Genomic DNA, 19,577 nt, shown 5'->3' with positions numbered 1-19,577 from the left:
TTCTGCTCCCTGGGACACACACTGCCGCTGGGGAGGAAGGACTGCACCTTCTGCTCCCTGGGACACACACTGCCGCTGGGGATCTGGGCCGACTGCCCAGCATCCCTGTAGGGCCGGTAGAGAGATCTCGGTCCCATCTCCCCCGGCCATCTGTGGGTCTCTCCAGGGCCAGTCCATGAGGTCCCCCACTTCTGCAGCTGGTAGTGAAGCAGGAGGTACCTCGGCCCCGTTTTCCCAGCTGTAGGCTAGCAGGTCTGGGTCTGCCACCCAGTTTTCCCGGTCTGCGTCCCTGCTCTGCGGCTGGCCGGAATTTAATAGTTCTACATAGTCCATCTCCAGCCCTTGTTCCATGGCAGCGAAACGGCGGATGTCTTGTCCCAGTCCAATAGATCTCGGGCCCTGTAACATCTCACTCCGGTAATGCACGATAGCCCAGTACCGTGACTCTGCTGGACTGCCGAAGTCGAAGTCTTCTGTTAGGGCCTTCCACAACAGGCCAGGGCTAGTGTAGTGATCCCCCTCCGGCTGGATGCCCTCTGCCCTCCACGTCTCTGGCTGGACAGTGCACCACCACAGTGCCCGGTATGAGACGTCCAGGCTCAGTTCCCTTTCCACGAGGTACTCAAGTTCTCTTACCCGCTCCCCTCCGGGTTGGTCCCCCAGAAGCGGCATCCGCCAGGCCATTTGTTCCTCCAACTGGTATACGTCACCAGGAAAGCGCTGCTGCCGTTGATACTGGACTTCTTCCAGGGCATCATACCATAATTCTATCCGGGCATTATCTCTCAATTCTAATTCACTCTCTTCCTCAGGTGTGTGTGTTGCCCAGGTGTGCGTGTTGCCCATTTTCCCAAAATCCTTCGTAGGTAGGGTCGCTGTACGGGTACTGGCGTTGCCCTCACTTTGTACTCCAGGAATGGTGTTGTCTGTAGCTGTCCCTCTGGTTGTAGGAACGATCCCGCCGCTTGCCACCAATTGTAACGGACCGTTTCACACACAAGAGGATAAAACCCAGTTTAGGCGATAATCCCCTTTACAGATGCACAGGCAGCTACTGCAAACGCCATTCTCCCGACTGGAGACACACGAACACTGAATCCGAGAAACCTTTTAAATTCTCCCAAGCATATGAATGCTGTAGACCATTGAATAGGAACCATACGAATAGGCTTGTACTCCTAGCAGTCAACTGGAACAGCATGCAATAAATCCTTCCCCCCAATAATGAGACGACACATCACTTTGAGGGTAAAACAGGAACTCTGGACTGGCTCATCCAGCCTGGCTTTTATTTCCAACTCACACATACAGGCCACACCCAGGGGGAGGCATAAAAGAACCAATGACATAGATGTTACCTCCCACACATCCCCTCCCCTTAGTGTGACACATAATCCCATTATGCATACAGTTTAAAATATACTTTTACACAACTTTCATAACTTTAAAACCATACATCACATTCACATAAAAATACATATCCACAATCAATCCATTCAGGGGAACAACATATTAAAAAAATGGCATGAATCCGACCAGGGGTTCAAAAGTTACTAAAAGTATCTTTTGTTCCTTTCTGGCTGGCAGAAAAACATCCCCACAATGCACCCTGGTTTCCTCCCTTCTGCCCTGGAGTTAATTGGAGAAGTAATCCAATTATCCAGGACTAGAGGCAGACTCCATTAACCACATGGTTGCAAAACGACATAAAACACTTTAAAATACATAAAGTCACATTTACACATAACACACAGACATTTCACATATCCCCAGATAGCTGGGATCGGCGCGCACAAAACTACCGAATAGCGCGCAGATCCTACTCACACAGTACAATTGCCATGGAGCTAAAGCCTTTCCCATAGTCTTTCATTATATGAATAGGCTCCATGGTATGGCTATCTGGGGTATCACATTCCCATAAAGTCTGGTCCATAGTCCAAAGGCAAGAGGCGCGCAATCAGCCCCCTCCAAGGACACGTGGCGAGGTCGGTTTCGCCACACCTATATTTTGTAACTAATCAATGAAATTTGGCATCACTTGTGCCCCAGTAAAACTAAATCAAGTTTCCTTTTTTTTTCTAATAAGAAAACATACATTTTGTGTGTGTGTTTTATTCCAATGAGTCACAATCCTATATATCAAATAATCTATGTACAGTTACATATCCTTAATATAAAGGCTGTATTGAACTGTTATATCTTTTTCATAAACCTTTTTTAATTTGGGGCACCCATGGGCCAGAGAGATTTCAGAACAGTCGTGAATTAGATTGACCTAATTAGTTGTAGGAACGCTGCTGGTTGTGCTGGGTCTTGCCTCCGCGGCGGCCATGCCAGACAGTGGTAGAGGTGCTGGCCGCCATCCATTTGAGCCTTTTATAGCTTTCAATGAATTACCCATAATCCCACTCACGAAAGGTACTTGCATCGTCATGCACATTCCGATGTCACATGACCTCTAATGCCCAATTAGACGGTCTTAGGGTATTTAAACCCATTTTAAATATTTCTCAATGTCCTGTTGTGGTTTCCTGTTTGGTTATCCAGGAGAGCATTACTTCTATTGATTCTTGTGTATTTTGACCTTTGACTTGTTCTTTGACTCTGGCTTCTGTATCCCTTGATCTTTTGGCTTTTCTACTGTTTGGCCTGTCCTGTAATTTTCTATATTAGCGTTAAATCCATCCATTCTAAGGTCCGGTAATATGTTTTATGGTTTGATTTATTTTAGATTTGTTAACTTAAATTCTGTGTGTTGGGTATTAGGCTATCCTGACATCGGCTGCTTAGATGGCCATGCCAGTTATACATACAAATGGAACAAATTAAAGTAACTATGCCACCCCCAAACAATGAGCAATTCATCAAGGTAAAATCTTTATGAAATGCTTATAAAGACTTTGTTGAAATTTCACTGAAATTCCACCCCAGTCAAAAGATATCTTAGGACAAAGTAGGGAGGACTGCTTTGTCTTCTGTATTTTTCCTGCAGTTGACAAGCTTGACAAAACACAACACTGTCTTTTTGTCAAGCCTTATAAAACCCTCAGCTGTCACTTAGTGACAAGGCTCTTTCTACAGAGGGACCTTGCGAAGCTTCCCTGTACTTCAGGGCCACTGCAGAGCAGTCCCCAATGAAGCAGTTAGAGTTGTGAATAGAAAATATACATTCTAAGAGAAATGGGGACCATGCGGTGTAAACAAAGGCATAACTAGGGAAGACAAGAAAGGAGGAAGGGATGGGAAGATGTATATTTTCCATTCAGCTTCTCTTCACTTCACTTTGATTCTCACTTTAGTTAATAACCCAGTCAAATACTCTCCTGCTCTTCTAGCACATTCTAAGTGATGTGTACGTACTGTAGATTGAGAAAACCCAGCTCTCACAGTTTAATCTGGATTCCTGGATTCCATATATGATTTATTTTGTGCTGGGATGGAACATGTAACTCCGTATACTCTCTGCTCATTTTACTTATTTTAAGGAGAAGGGGGCTTATCAACATATACTCCTGTACCTGTGTCTGCCCCATTCCTACTAGGAGAAAAAAAGGAGGATATTTTAAGGGAAGAACATAAATGTGAAAGTTCCTAGGGACGTTTATATATGCCAAGTGATATTGCAGGGAAGACAGAATGAGATGAACAGGGAGACTGTTACAGTGATGATTCCTGTCACCAGGGAAACAGAATGCGCGGTGGGGCAGCCAGGTCTTTGCAGTGCCACCTGCAAGCGTCTCAAACCTCTGTGTGATGTACTAACTTTAAACCTAGCTTAGCAAGCTATTTCTTCCTATTTTCACATTTTACCTGACAACTTGATAGAGACAATCAATTAAAATAACTTGACATATTTTTGTTTAATGTGGCACAATCCCTTGAACTAAATCACAATTTTCTCATTACCGTCTTCCCACGTATGCTAGTCTAAATATAAATTGTGTAAGCTGTATCGAAAAAATTGCATCTTTTTAAAAATAATTAACTAGCCAGAGGTCCTCTGAGAATGTTATTGTGATTTCATTTCCTTCTACTGTTAGCATAAATTGATGCTTCATCCAATATAAAATCATTTCCCCTTTCTGTAGCATTTTAAAGGATTTATTTGCAAGTCCTATAAATTGATACTGTTGTTTTTTTGGTTCTGATACACTTTTTATATATTTCATACAACTGTGTACAGCAGGGTTGTCCAACCTGCAGTATAAAATGAGGCTTAAAATTTTGTTGTTTGGAACCAGTCGACAAGAAGAACAGACATAAATATAATATATTTGAATTATGTTAAAGCCAACCTTTTACTTCTTTATAACAAGTGGTACATGATAAATAAAAAGAGCCATGGCCCATTAACCTAGGTACTTTGTAAATAATGGACTGGGGGCTTCAATGCACGGACATAAACTGGGTAAAGGCAGTGAATATAATAGATGCCATGTAGGTAGCTCAGACTGGCAATTTGGGTAAGAGGACCTGTGTTAGACCTGCATTTTCAAAGCTGGACTGAATATCTTTCTGCACTGGCTGTTCTAGATCCATAGATGGTTACAAATTAAAGATGACAGTTCAGTTGATTTCTATGGGAGAGGTCAATATCATCAATAGTCCAATCACTGCATTACATCAGCTGGATAATTGTATTGATACCAGAAATGTTGTACCAAGTCCAAGATAAAGTTGAAATGGGTTTAATAAATACGGCCGAGTCCTAGAAAATCTGCAGGAAAGGAATCTTTTTATATGGGATATGCCAACGTTCTAAATGTGGAACAGTCATCAGAAACATTCTAATGGTTGCTATGGGAATTGGACCATTTAAAGAAACAACTGCTCTTTACTAATAATTAGTATTTATGCCACTGGAATAATATGGAATGACTATGTAACAATCATTTTTTTTGAATCAGGGTTTTGAATTAACCCTGCTCCTTCTGATGTTGGCATGAGCTGTGGGTCTGTTCATTAAGAGGAGCAAAGATTGTGTCTATTTACTTTAAACGTGTATAGAATTCACATGATAATTAGTAACACAGCACTCTGCCTAATATCACCCAGCAAGTGCATTTTGTTTCTTGGTGTGGAGTCTGTCAGTGGTGATAAAAATAAAAAAAGTAGATTTTTAAGTCATCTCTGATGTATTTAATAGTTTTTTTATTCTGTTTGATGAATTGTCCTCATCCATCTTACCTCTTTAGCACCTCTGTCTTACATGGGCTCAAACAAAAATGTCATCCTGGCACAGCTTTCATATTTTCTTTTTTTTATGATTGGTTTTATCTGAGATTCTGTCTGACAATAAAGGAACCAATGATCAAAAGCAGTCAAGGCTCTAACTAAGGATCTCGTTATTTAGATTAAAATAAACTGATTGCAATTTTTTATAACAAAGAATTACTGCGAGACATAATAGAAGATATACATCTGCTCCTTCATACATTTGTATTAATAGAAGAAGCCTAAAAATAAATCAAGTGTAATGGATATGCTGGTATTGCAATAAAAGGTGTGACATAATTAAAATGCCATAAATCTTACGAGACAGCCCAGATATCAGTGTGCTTAGTATAATATAGTTATGAGAGGGGAGGCGTACCCAGGCTATCTGTACTTGTATTTACGCCTCTGTATTTGAATTTTGGCTCATCCACCACCCAACTGTAACATTTAATTTTTGTCTCACTCTACACCCCAAACCTATTTTTGTTAAATTACACACACAGACTCTTATACAGTCACACACTGAATCATACTTAATTTGTATCTAATTTATTTACAGTGAGGGCCACCCAGCATGAAACCGAGAGCTGGAGTGGTACCTCATCCTGGTGTCTAGTGGTTTGCTGGTGGGATCAGTGTCTCTGTACCGATTGCCTAGCTAGCAGCAGCTCTGTGCTGTTGTGAGTGATGTCACAGCCCAGCTCCAGCATCAGTACAGGGCAGACAAAGGAGCTGGGACATCAGTGCAAAGAGATTCGATTATTTTCCTCGATCTTTTGCCTGCTCCGAAGCTGCATGCAACATTGCAGAGGGGAGTGTTCTGTAGTCAACCCTGCCACCTGTGACCAAACCCCCCCCCCCCCCCCCACACACACACACACACACTCACACACACTTAGTTTGCTTCAGGTCAGGGGTATGACCAGCACTTTATGGTACTAACAGGGTTACAAATGGCATGCATGTCTAAGGTTACAGATGTCATGCATGTGCTTGGATTGGAAAGATTTTTTTACAAATAACCTGTGTTCTGCACATGCCCAGGTGCTCGTAACAGATTTATCAGACAGCCATCATTGATCAGTGAGCCAGTCTGCTGTGGAGTAAAAATGGGAGAGGAGATTGTAGTACTGCCCCCCTGTTCCCCACTAAGGGTATCAATGTCCGTATTTTACTCCTTTTTAACTAACAATGATATGGTGGAGCACTGCCCCAAGTACCCCTGTGGACAAACCATCACTGGGGTAAAGAACCATGTCAAATTTCCCAGTGATGACTTGGAAACATTTAGGCAGATTCGTGAAATCATTGTGTTATGTGTAAAGTTTTAAAAAGTTGTAAAAGTGGAGTAAGCACCAATGGAATGTCCCTGCATGTTCCAGTGGTTTACATGGTGATTACTTTTAGTACTTTGTAACATTTGTAGATCTCAATATATTGATAGATCTCTCTCATTATACATTTGTCTAGCCTGAGCGGCTCAGACTTGGGTCCAGTGTGTGGAGCACAGATATGTGAAGAAGTGCACCCCTTTAAATCACCTCATTCTGAGGAGGCTTGGAATGAAAAGAGGCGTTCGTGGGGTGTGTGATAATTACCAGGCGAATACTCCTGGTCTCCAGCATGTCTTACTAACTCCCATGGACCTCAGATTGAGGCAAGGAATGGGTGGGGGGTATTTGCACAACCCTCCAAAATAAATAACCCATAACACTCTTGCACGTGGGGTGGATAATACTGCAAGCTGTGTAACTGTGCAGCATAGGTGGTCCAAGTAGTTAGACACTAGGAATGCCACAGTGCGCATGCATGGAGACAGTCTTTCTCAGCAGTTGTCTGAGTGCGTCATCATGGGGCGGTAATATCTCCTAAAATTGAATTTCATGTTGAGGTAAAATGTTTTTTTGTTGTTGTTGTTTTTTTATATATATATACACTTCTTTTTACTGCAATATTCACTTTAGTAAATGCTTTATAAAGCCTTTATTAGGGTGACGGAATGTTCGCCACTTCTAGAGACATTCCAGTTCTGCTTGAAGACATCTACATTGTATCTGATGATTATTCAAGCCCCCTGATAAACAAGCCCTCTATTTACCCTTTTTATATATATTGGCATCTTGTTATCATTGGCTGACCATTGCTTTGGTATTGAAATGGTTAGACATTTAAAGTATAATATGATTCACTTTGTCTCTAATTATTGGGGAGGCTGCAAAAAACATTCACACAATGCGCTTTATTTTTTTTAGCCTATAAAAGATTGCCAAACTGAAGAACTAAAGAACAGAGTAAATTTTTGATATGTAGAAGAAATTGGCATGACTATTTTCTGTACACCAAACAAATGTACTGTGAGGGTCAATTAGGAACGGTGGCTGGTGTTTGCAATATTTCATTTCAGGACAGCTGTGATAGAGAGCAGAGCACATTTATCTCTAAAGTTATCCACAAATTGAACCTCGTGAACAAAGTCATATTTCATGTCTTCTGCTACAGTAACTACCGTTAGTCACTCATTTTATACACTTTCTACCTCATCCAAATGTCAGAGCATATATTTAAAGTGGAAATCCAGAATGCGACTTCTAACTTTTAATATGATTTACTATTTCTTTTAACAGTCTCCTGTACATAGCTAAATAAATGCTGAATGCAGGTTTTTCTCAGCAAAATTGTTGCAAGGCATGAGTTATGATTTTTCTCGTGCTTTTCTGTCGTCTGTTTGTCATAAAATATATTCACCAGAGAAAGTTGTGCGGAGTTTAAAATGAATAAAAGTTATGTAGAAACAGCTGAGTTAAAAAAAATGGAAAAAAAAAATATATATATATTTAACTCCTGTTTATTTCTGTAACCTACTCAGTTTGTGTAACGCAAGGCAATGAATGGAGCAATTAATATTTGTTCAGTATAGTCACACAGCTGTAGATTGAAATACATGCAAACTGTACCAATCTGGTGGGACAGCCCACATTTAGGACCTATCCTACTTCACCTCTGATTTACAAGTACAAGTGTATAAAACATACCTGTGTGAAACCCTGGGGAGTGGTTTGCACATAATACAAGACTTTACTAATACTCAGTGGACTAAGGAAGAACTTAGAACTTAGGTAGCCAAGCAGCTGGTTATGAATGCATGTAGATATTAAATAGCCTTGAGTAGTAACTGAATTACTGAAAGTCATGAATGGTTTTGTACATAAATGGTAAGTCGTGCAATTATATCAGTCAGTTTAGGTTTAGCAGATATTGCAGTTAAAAGACCAGTTAAAATTCAGAAGCACACTGCACTGGCTGCAGCTTTATAAAGTTACTATCTGTTTATCTGCTATGAATTTCTCAGAGGTTCTTATCCTTTTTTCCAATGCTTCGGAGTATCTCTTCTTGGTATTTTTCTAAGAGATTCTGATTTCACTTGGTTCACGCATCTTGGAACTCTGCTTTTTCATTCCACCATATACCGGACATAGGAGAAGGGAGAGGGTAGTCCAGGGCCTAATATGGTTGGCTGAAAAAGAATGGTCTTTCCTCCAAAAAGGGGGAATAGACCAAGCGAGGACAAACACCACTTTCCTCCATTCTGAGAAGATAGTGTTGCCAGTTGCTAGGTCTCCTTATCAATTCTACCATAGTGTCATAGTCAACCTTGAAAATAATGTGTTAATTAATTAAATTAATGATGGGAAAAACATTTGCTGATGGCCTGTATTTTTTATTTTTCATGTTTATTATATATAAATAATAATAATAATCTTGAGTATTCCCAGTGATGTTTCACCTTCTTAATTCAATACTAAAATATGTTCTCAAAATATATTTTGAATGTAATTTTTTTTTTTTTTTTAGCTCTCCTTTATGCAACTATTTTTGGAAATGTGACCACCATTTTCCAGCAAATGTATGCCAACACCAACCGATATCATGAGGTGCTGAACAATGTGCGGGATTTCCTCAAACTTTATCAGGTCCCTAAAGGCCTTAGCGAGAGAGTCATGGATTATATTGTATCGACCTGGTCCATGTCCAAAGGCATTGATACAGAAAAGGTACGAGTGCATGAGGTAAACATTATACATTTCAGTTTATTTTTTTCCATTATAACAATTATCATTGCTTATCAGCATAACAACAATAGAAATAATGAAGAATGCTAAATGTTTCATTTTTATTTTGACAATGATGTTATGTAACGTTCCCAATGGAGTCTTGAGAAAATTGAAATTTTCACACGTGGAAATTCAATGACAATAGACTTTTTTGAAATGTAGAATTGTAACCTAGTCCTAGCACATTTATTGAGAACTTTAACATGGCGCTCACTTCAGTATTAAACATGTATCGCCTTGTACGTTAATTTCACCATCAAACATGTAATATAATACAATCTCTTCAACATGTAATATAATACAATCTCTTCAACATCAGACATGTAACCTAACACAATCTCTTCAACATCAGACATGTAACATAACACAATCTCTTCAACATCAAACATGTAACATAACACAATCTCTTCATCATCAAACATGTAACATAACACAATCTCTTCAACATCAAACATGTAACATAATATTTTCACTTCAACATTGTTCATGTAGCGTGGTCCAAGTTCCTTCATTACAGCACGTAGCATGGTCTCTCAATCCAGTTTGCATCATGTAATAGGGTTCTGGGTCTGTAATGTAAATGTAAAACATATAAAATATGCTTTGTACATGTGGCATAACACAAACCCTTCAACATAGACATGTAACATAGCACAATCGCTTCACCATCAAACATGTAACATAGCACAATCTCTTCATCATCAAACATGTAATATAATACAATCTCTTCAACATCAAACATGTAACATAACACAATCTCTTCAACATCAAACATGTAACATAACACAATCTCTTCACCATCAAACATGTAACATAACACAATCTCTTCACCATCAAACATGTAACATAGCACAATCTCTTCATCATCAAACATGTAACACAACACAATCTCTTCACCATCAAACATGTAACATAACACAATCTCTTCATCATCAAACATGTAACATGACACAATCTCTTCATCATCAAACATGTAACATAACACAATCTCATAAACATCAGACATGTAACATAACACAATCTCTTCATCATCAAACATGTAACATAACATTTTCACCACAACATTGATCATGTAGCGTGGTCCAAGTTCCTTCATTACAGCACGTAGCATGGTCTCTCAATCCACTTTGCATCATGTAATAGGGTTCTGGGTCTGTAATATAAATGTAAAACATATCAAATTTCCTTTGTATATGTGACATAACACAAACCATTAGACATGTAGCATAACACAATCTCTTCAACATCAAACATGTAACATAGCACAATCTCTTCATCATCAAACATGTAACATGACACAATCTCTTCATCATCAAACATGTAACATGACACAATCTCTTCATCATCAAATATGTAACATAGCACAATCTCTTCAACATCAAACATGTAACATAGCACAATCTCTTCATCATCAAACATGTAACATAACACAATCTCTTCACCATCAAACATGTAACAAAGCACAATCTCTTCATCAAACATGTAATATAATACAATCTCTTCAACATGTAACATAACACAATCTCTTAAACATCAAACATGTAACATAACACAATCTCTTAAACATCAGACATGTAACATAACACAATCTCTTCATCATCAAACATGTAACATAACATTTTCACCACAACATTGATCATGTAGCGTGGTCCAAGTTCCTTCATTACAGCACGTAGCATGGTCTCTCAATCCACTTTGCATCATGTAATAGGGTTCTGGGTCTGTAATATAAATGTAAAACATATAAAATATCCTTTGTATATGTGACATAACACAAACCATTAGACATGTAGCATAACACAATCTCTTCAACATCAAACATGTAACATAGCACAATCTCTTCACCATCAAACATGTAACATAGCACAATCTCTTCATCAAACGTAATATAATACAATCTTTTCAACATCAGACATGTAACATAACACAATCTCTTCACCATCAAACATGTAACATAACACAATCTATTCACCATCAAACATGTAACATAGCACAATCTCTTCATCATCAAACATGTAACATAACACAATCTCTTCAACATCAAACATGTAACATAACACAATCTCTTCATCATCAAACATGTAACATAACACAATCTCTTCATCATCAAACATGTAACATAACACAATCTCTTCACCATCAAACATGTAACATAACACAATCTCTTCATCATCAAACATGTAACATAACACAATCTCTTCATCATCAAACATGTAACATAACACAATCTCTTCAACATCAAACATGTAACGTAGCACAATCTCTTCACCATCAAACATGTAACATAACACAATCTCTTCATCATCAAACATGTAACATAACACAATCTCTTCATCATCAAACATGTAACATAACACAATCTCTTCAACATCAAACATGTAACATAGCACAATCTCTTCATCAAACGTAATATAATACAATCTTTTCAACATCAGACATGTAACATAACACAATCTCTTCACCATCAAACATGTAACATAACACAATCTATTCACCATCAAACATGTAACATAGCACAATCTCTTCATCATCAAACATGTAACATAACACAATCTCTTCAACATCAAACATGTAACATAACACAATCTCTTCATCATCAAACATGTAACATAACACAATCTCTTCATCATCAAACATGTAACATAACACAATCTCTTCATCATCAAACATGTAACATAACACAATCTCTTCACCATCAAACATGTAACATAATATTTTCACTTCAACATTGTTCATGTAGCGTGGTCCAAGTTCCTTCATTACAGCACGTAGCATGGTCTCTCAATACAGTTTGCATCATGTAATAGGGTTCTGGGTCTGTAATATAAATGTAAAACATATAAAATATCCTTTGTACATGTGGCATAACACAAACCCTTCAACATAGACATGTAACATAACACAATCTCTCCAACATCAAACATGTAACATAACACAATCTCTCCAACATCAAACATGTAACATAACACAATCTCTTCATCATCAAACATGTAACATAACACAATCTCTTCAACATCAAACATGTAACGTAGCACAATCTCTTCACCATCAAACATGTAACATAACACAATCTCTTCATCATCAAACATGTAACATAACACAATCTCTTCATCATCAAACATGTAACATAACACAATCTCTTCAACATCAAACATGTAACATAACACAATCTCTTCAACATCAAACATGTAACGTAGCACAATCTCTTCAACATCAGACATGTAACATAGCACAATCTCTTCATCATCAAACATGTAACATAACACAATCTATTCACCATCAAACATGTAACATAACATTTTCTCCACAACATTGATCATGTAGAGTGGTCCAGGTTCCTTCATTACAGCACGTAGCATGGTCTCTCAATCCACTTTGCATCATGTAATAGGGTTCTGGGTCTGTAATATAAATGTAAAACTTATAAAATATCCTTTGTATATGTGACATAACACAAACCATTAGACATGTAGCATAACACAATCTCTTCAACATCAAACATGTAACATAGCACAATCTCTTCACCATCAAACATGTAACATAGCACAATCTCTTCATCATCAAACATGTAACATAACACAATCTCTTCAACATCAGACATGTAACATAACACAATCTCTTCACCATCAAACATGTAGCATAACACAATCTATTCACCATCAAACATGTAACATAGCACAATCTCTTCATCATCAAACATGTAACATAACACAATCTCTTCAACATCAAACATGTAACATAACACAATCTCTTCACCATCAAACATGTAACATAGCACAATCTCTTCATCATCAAACATGTAACATAGCACAATCTCTTCATCATCAAACATGTAACATAATATTTTCACTTCAACATTGTTCATGTAGCGTGGTCCAAGTTCCTTCATTACAGCACGTAGCATGGTCTCTCAATCCAGTTTGCATCATGTAATAGGGTTCTGGGTCTGTAATGTAAAACATATAAAATATCCTTTGTACATGTGGCATAACACAAACCCTTCAACATAGACATGTAACATAACACAATCTCTTCAACATCAAACATGTAACATAACACAATCTCTTCAACATCAAACATGTAACGTAGCACAATCTATTCAACATCAAACATGTAACATAGCACAATCTCTTCAACATCAAACATGTAACGTAGCACAATCTCTTCAACATCAAACATGTAACATAGCACAATCTCTTCAACATCAAACATGTAACATGACACAATCTCTTCATCATCAAACATGTAACATAACACAATCTCTTCAACATCAAACATGTAACATAGCACAATCTCTTCACCATCAAACATGTAACATAGCACAATCTCTTCATCATCAAACATGTAACATAACACAATCTCTTCAACATCAAACATGTAACGTAACATAACACAATCTCTTCAAAGTCAAACATGTAACATAATATTTTCACTTCAACATTGTTCATGTAGCGTGGTCCAAGTTCCTTCATTACAGCACGTAGCATGGTCTCTCAATCCAGTTTGCATCATGTAATAGGGTTCTGGGTCTGTAATGTAAATGTAAAACATATAAAATATCCTTTGTACATGTGGCATAACACAAACCCTTCAACATAGACATGTAACATAACACAATATCTTCAACATCAAACATATAACATAACACAATCTCTTCATCATCAAACATGTAACATAACACAATCTCTTCAACATCAAACATGTAACGTAGCACAATCTATTCAACATCAAACATGTAACATAACACAATCTCTTCAACATCAAACATGTAACATAACACAATCTCTTCATCATCAAACATGTAACATAGCACAATCTCTTCAACATCAAACATGTAACGTAGCACAATCTCTTCAACATCAAACATGTAACATAGCACAATCTCTTCAACATCAAACATGTAACATAGCACAATCTCTTCAACATCAAACATGTAACATGACACAATCTCTTCATCATCAAACATGTAACATAACACAATCTCTTCAACATCAAACATGTAACGTAGCACAATCTCTTCAACATCAAACATGTAACATAGCACAATCTCTTCACCATCAAACATGTAACATAACACAATCTCTTCAACATCAAACATGTAACATAGCACAATCTCTTCACCATCAAACATATAACATAACACAATCTCTTAAACATCAGACATGTAACATAACACAATCTCTTCATCATCAAACATGTAACATAACATTTTCACCACAACATTGATCATGTAGCGTGGTCCAAGTTCCTTCATTACAGCACGTAGCATGGTCTCTCAATCCAGTTTGCATCATGTAATAGGGTTCTGGGTCTGTAATGTAAATGTAAAACATATAAAATATCCTTTGTACATGTGGCATAACACAAACCCTTCAACATAGACATGTAACATAACACAATCTCTTCAACGTCAAACATATAACATAACACAATCTCTCCAACATCAAACATGTAACATAACACAATCTCTCCAACATCAAACATGTAACATAGCACAATCTCTTCACCATCAAACATGTAACATAGCACAATCTCTTCACCATCAAACATGTAACATAGCACAATCTCTTCAACATCAAACATGTAACATAGCACAATCTCTTCAACATCAAACATGTAACATAGCACAATCTCTTCACCATCAAACATGTAACATAGCACAATCTCTTCATCATCAAACATGTAACATAACACAATCTCTTCAACATCAAACATGTAACGTAACATAACACAATCTCTTCAAAGTCAAACATGTAACATAATATTTTCACTTCAACATTGTTCATGTAGCGTGGTCCAAGTTCCTTCATTACAGCACGTAGCATGGTCTCTCAATCCAGTTTGCATCATGTAATAGGGTTCTGGGTCTGTAATGTAAATGTAAAACATATAAAATATCCTTTGTACATGTGGCATAACACAAACCCTTCAACATAGACATGTAACATAACACAATATCTTCAACATCAAACATATAACATAACACAATCTCTTCATTATCAAACATGTAACATAACACAATCTCTTCAACATCAAACATGTAACGTAGCACAATCTATTCAACATCAAACATGTAACATAACACAATCTCTTCAACATCAAACATGTAACATAACACAATCTCTTCATCATCAAACATGTAACATAGCACAATCTCTTCAACATCAAACATGTAACGTAGCACAATCTCTTCAACATCAAACATGTAACATAGCACAATCTCTTCAACATCAAACATGTAACATAGCACAATCTCTTCAACATCAAACATGTAACATGACACAATCTCTTCATCATCAAACATGTAACATAACACAATCTCTTCAACATCAAACATGTAACGTAGCACAATCTCTTCAACATCAAACATGTAACATAGCACAATCTCTTCACCATCAAACATGTAACATAACACAATCTCTTCAACATCAAACATGTAACATAGCACAATCTCTTCACCATCAAACATATAACATAACACAATCTCTTAAACATCAGACATGTAACATAACACAATCTCTTCATCATCAAACATGTAACATAACATTTTCACCACAACATTGATCATGTAGCGTGGTCCAAGTTCCTTCATTACAGCACGTAGCATGGTCTCTCAATCCAGTTTGCATCATGTAATAGGGTTCTGGGTCTGTAATGTAAATGTAAAACATATAAAATATCCTTTGTACATGTGGCATAACACAAACCCTTCAACATAGACATGTAACATAACACAATCTCTTCAACGTCAAACATATAACATAACACAATCTCTCCAACATCAAACATGTAACATAACACAATCTCTTCATCATCAAACATGTAACATAACACAATCTCTTCAACATCAAACATGTAACGTAGCACAATCTCTTCACCATCAAACATGTAACATAACACAATCTCTTCATCATCAAACATGTAACATACCACAATCTCTTCAACATCAAACATGTAACATAGCACAATCTCTTCACCATCAAACATATAACATAACACAATCTCTTAAACATCAGACATGTAACATAACACAATCTCTTCATCATCAAACATGTAACATAACATTTTCACCACAACATTGATCATGTAGCGTGGTCCAAGTTCCTTCATTACAGCACGTAGCATGGTCTCTCAATCCAGTTTGCATCATGTAATAGGGTTCTGGGTCTGTAATGTAAATGTAAAACATATAAAATATCCTTTGTACATGTGGCATAACACAAACCCTTCAACATAGACATGTAACATAACACAATCTCTTCAACATCAAACATATAACATAACACAATCTCTTCATCATCAAACATGTAACATAACACAATCTCTTCACCATCAAACATGTAACATAACACAATCTCTTCAAAGTCAAACATGTAACATAATATTTTCACTTCAACATTGTTCATGTAGCGTGGTCCAAGTTCCTTCATTACAGCTCGTAGCATGGTCTCTCAATCCACTTTGCATCATGTAATAGGGTTCTGGGTCTGTAATATGAATGTAAAACATATAAAATATCCTTTGTATATGTGACATAACACAAACCATTAGACATGTAGCAGAACACAATCTCTTCATCATCAAACATGTTACATAGCACAATCTCTTCATCATCAAACATGTAACGTAGAACAATCTATTCAACATCAAACATGTAACATAACACAATCTCTTCAACATCAAACATGTAACATAACACAATCTCTTCAACATCAAACATGTAACGTAGCACAATCTCTTCATCATCAAACATGTAACATACCACAATCTCTTCATCATCAAATATGTAACATAACACAATCTCTTCATCATCAAACATGTAACATAGCACAATCTCTTCATCATCAAACATGTAATATAATACAATCTCTTCAACATGTAACATAACACAATCTCTTCAACATCAGACATGTAATATAATACAATCTCTTCAACATCAGACATGTAACATAACACAATCTCTTCAACATCAGACATGTAACATAACACAATCTCTTCACCATCAAACATGTAACATAGCACAATCTCTTCACCATCAAACATGTAACATAGCACAATCTCTTCATCATCAAACATGTAACATAGCACAATCTCTTCATCATCAAACATGTAACATAACACAATCTCTTCAACATCAGACATGTAACATAACACAATCTCTTCAACATCAAACATGTAACATAACACAATCTCTTCAAAGTCAAACATGTAACATAATATTTTCACTTCAACATTGTTCATGTAGCGTGGTCCAAGTTCCTTCATTACAGCACGTAGCATGGTCTCTCAATCCAGTTTGCATCATGTAATAGGATTCTGGGTCTGTAATGTAAATGTAAAACATAAAATATCCTTTGCACATGTGGCATAACACAAACCCTTCAACATAGACATGTAACATAACACAATCTCTTCAACATCAAACATATAACATAACACAATCTCTTCACCATCAAACATGTAACATAACACAATCTCTTCACCATCAAACATGTAACATAACACAATCTTTTCACCATCAAACATGTAACATAACACAATCTCTTCACCATCAAACATGTAACATAACACAATCTCTTCACCATCAAACATGTAACATAACACAATCTCTTCATCATCAAACATGTAACATAACACAATCTCTTCAACATCAAACATGTAACATAACACAATCTCTTCATCATCAAACATGTAACATAACACAATCTCTTCAACATCAAACATGTAACGTAGCACAATCTATTAAACATCAAACATGTAACATAACACAATCTCTTCAACATCAAACATGTAACATAACACAATCTCTTCAACATCAAACATGTAACATAACACAATCTCTTCATCATCAAACATGTAACATAACACAATCTCTTCATCATCAAACATGTAACATAACACAATCTCTTCAACATCAAACATGTAACATAACACAATCTCTTCATCATCAAACATGTAACATAACACAATCTCTTCAACATCAAACATGTAACGTAGCACAATCTATTAAACATCAAACATGTAACATAACACAATCTCTTCAACATCAAACATGTAACATAACACAATCTCTTCAACATCAAACATGTAACATAACACAATCTCTTCATCATCAAACATGTAACATAACACAATCTCTTCAACATCAAACATGTAACGTAGCACAATCTATTAAACATCAAACATGTAACATAACACAATCTCTTCAACATCAAACATGTAACATAACACAATCTCTTCAACATCAAACATGTAACATAACACAATCTCTTCATCATCAAACATGTAACATAACACAATCTCTTCAACATCAAACATGTAACGTAGCACAATCTCTTCAACATCAAACATGTAACATGACACAATCTCTTCATCATCAAACATGTAACATAACACAATCTCTTCAACATCAAACATGTAACGTAGCACAATCTCTTCAACATCAAACATGTAACATAGCACAATCTCTTCACCATCAAACATGTAACATGACACAATCTCTTCATCATCAAACATGTAACATAACACAATCTCTTCAACATCAAACATGTAACATAACACAATCTCTTCAACATCAAACATGTAACATAACACAATCTCTTCATCATCAAACATGTAACATAACACAATCTCTTCAACATCAAACATGTAACGTAGCACAATCTCTTCAACATCAAACATGTAACGTAGCACAATCTCTTCAACATCAAACATGTAACATAGCACAATCTCTTCACCATCAAACATGTAACATAACACAATCTCTTCATCATCAAACATGTAACATAACACAATCTCTTCAACATCAAACATGTAACATAACACAATCTCTTCAACATCAAACATGTAACATAACACAATCTCTTCATCATCAAACATGTAACATAACACAATCTCTTCATCATCAAACATGTAACATAACACAATCTCTTCAACATCAAACATGTAACGTAGCACAATCTCTTCAACATCAAACATGTAACATAGCACAATCTCTTCACCATCAAACATGTAACATAACACAATCTCTTCACCATCAAACATGTAACATGACACAATCTCTTCAACATCAAACATGTAACATAACACAATCTCTTCATCATCAAACATGTAACATAACACAATCTCTTCAACATCAAACATGTAACGTAGCACAATCTCTTCAACATCAAACATGTAACATAACACAATCTCTTCACCATCAAACATGTAACATAACACAATCTATTCATCATCAAACATGTA

General features: G+C 36.5%; 1 protein-coding gene across 2 annotated transcripts in view; it reads left to right on the top strand.

Moving 5' to 3' along the window:
• The window catches only part of KCNH5 (potassium voltage-gated channel subfamily H member 5), a 215,366-nt gene that overhangs the window by 136,715 nt on the left and 59,074 nt on the right, over window positions 1-19,577 (top strand). Inside the window, exon 8 of one of the 2 annotated variants that reach the window (XM_063440105.1) lies at window positions 9,073-9,272. In XM_063440105.1, coding sequence (XP_063296175.1) covers window positions 9,073-9,272 — 200 coding nt within the window. Of the gene's footprint in view, window positions 1-9,072; window positions 9,288-19,577 lie in introns of both variants that reach the window. The other variant, XM_063440106.1, reaches the window with a different exon arrangement.

Source organism: Pelobates fuscus, chromosome 13, assembly GCF_036172605.1.
Source record: "Pelobates fuscus isolate aPelFus1 chromosome 13, aPelFus1.pri, whole genome shotgun sequence".
Classification (NCBI taxonomy): Eukaryota; Metazoa; Chordata; class Amphibia; order Anura; family Pelobatidae; genus Pelobates; species Pelobates fuscus.
The sequence above is the reverse complement of the archived record's forward strand: the minus strand, read 5'-3'. Positions and strand labels throughout refer to the sequence as shown.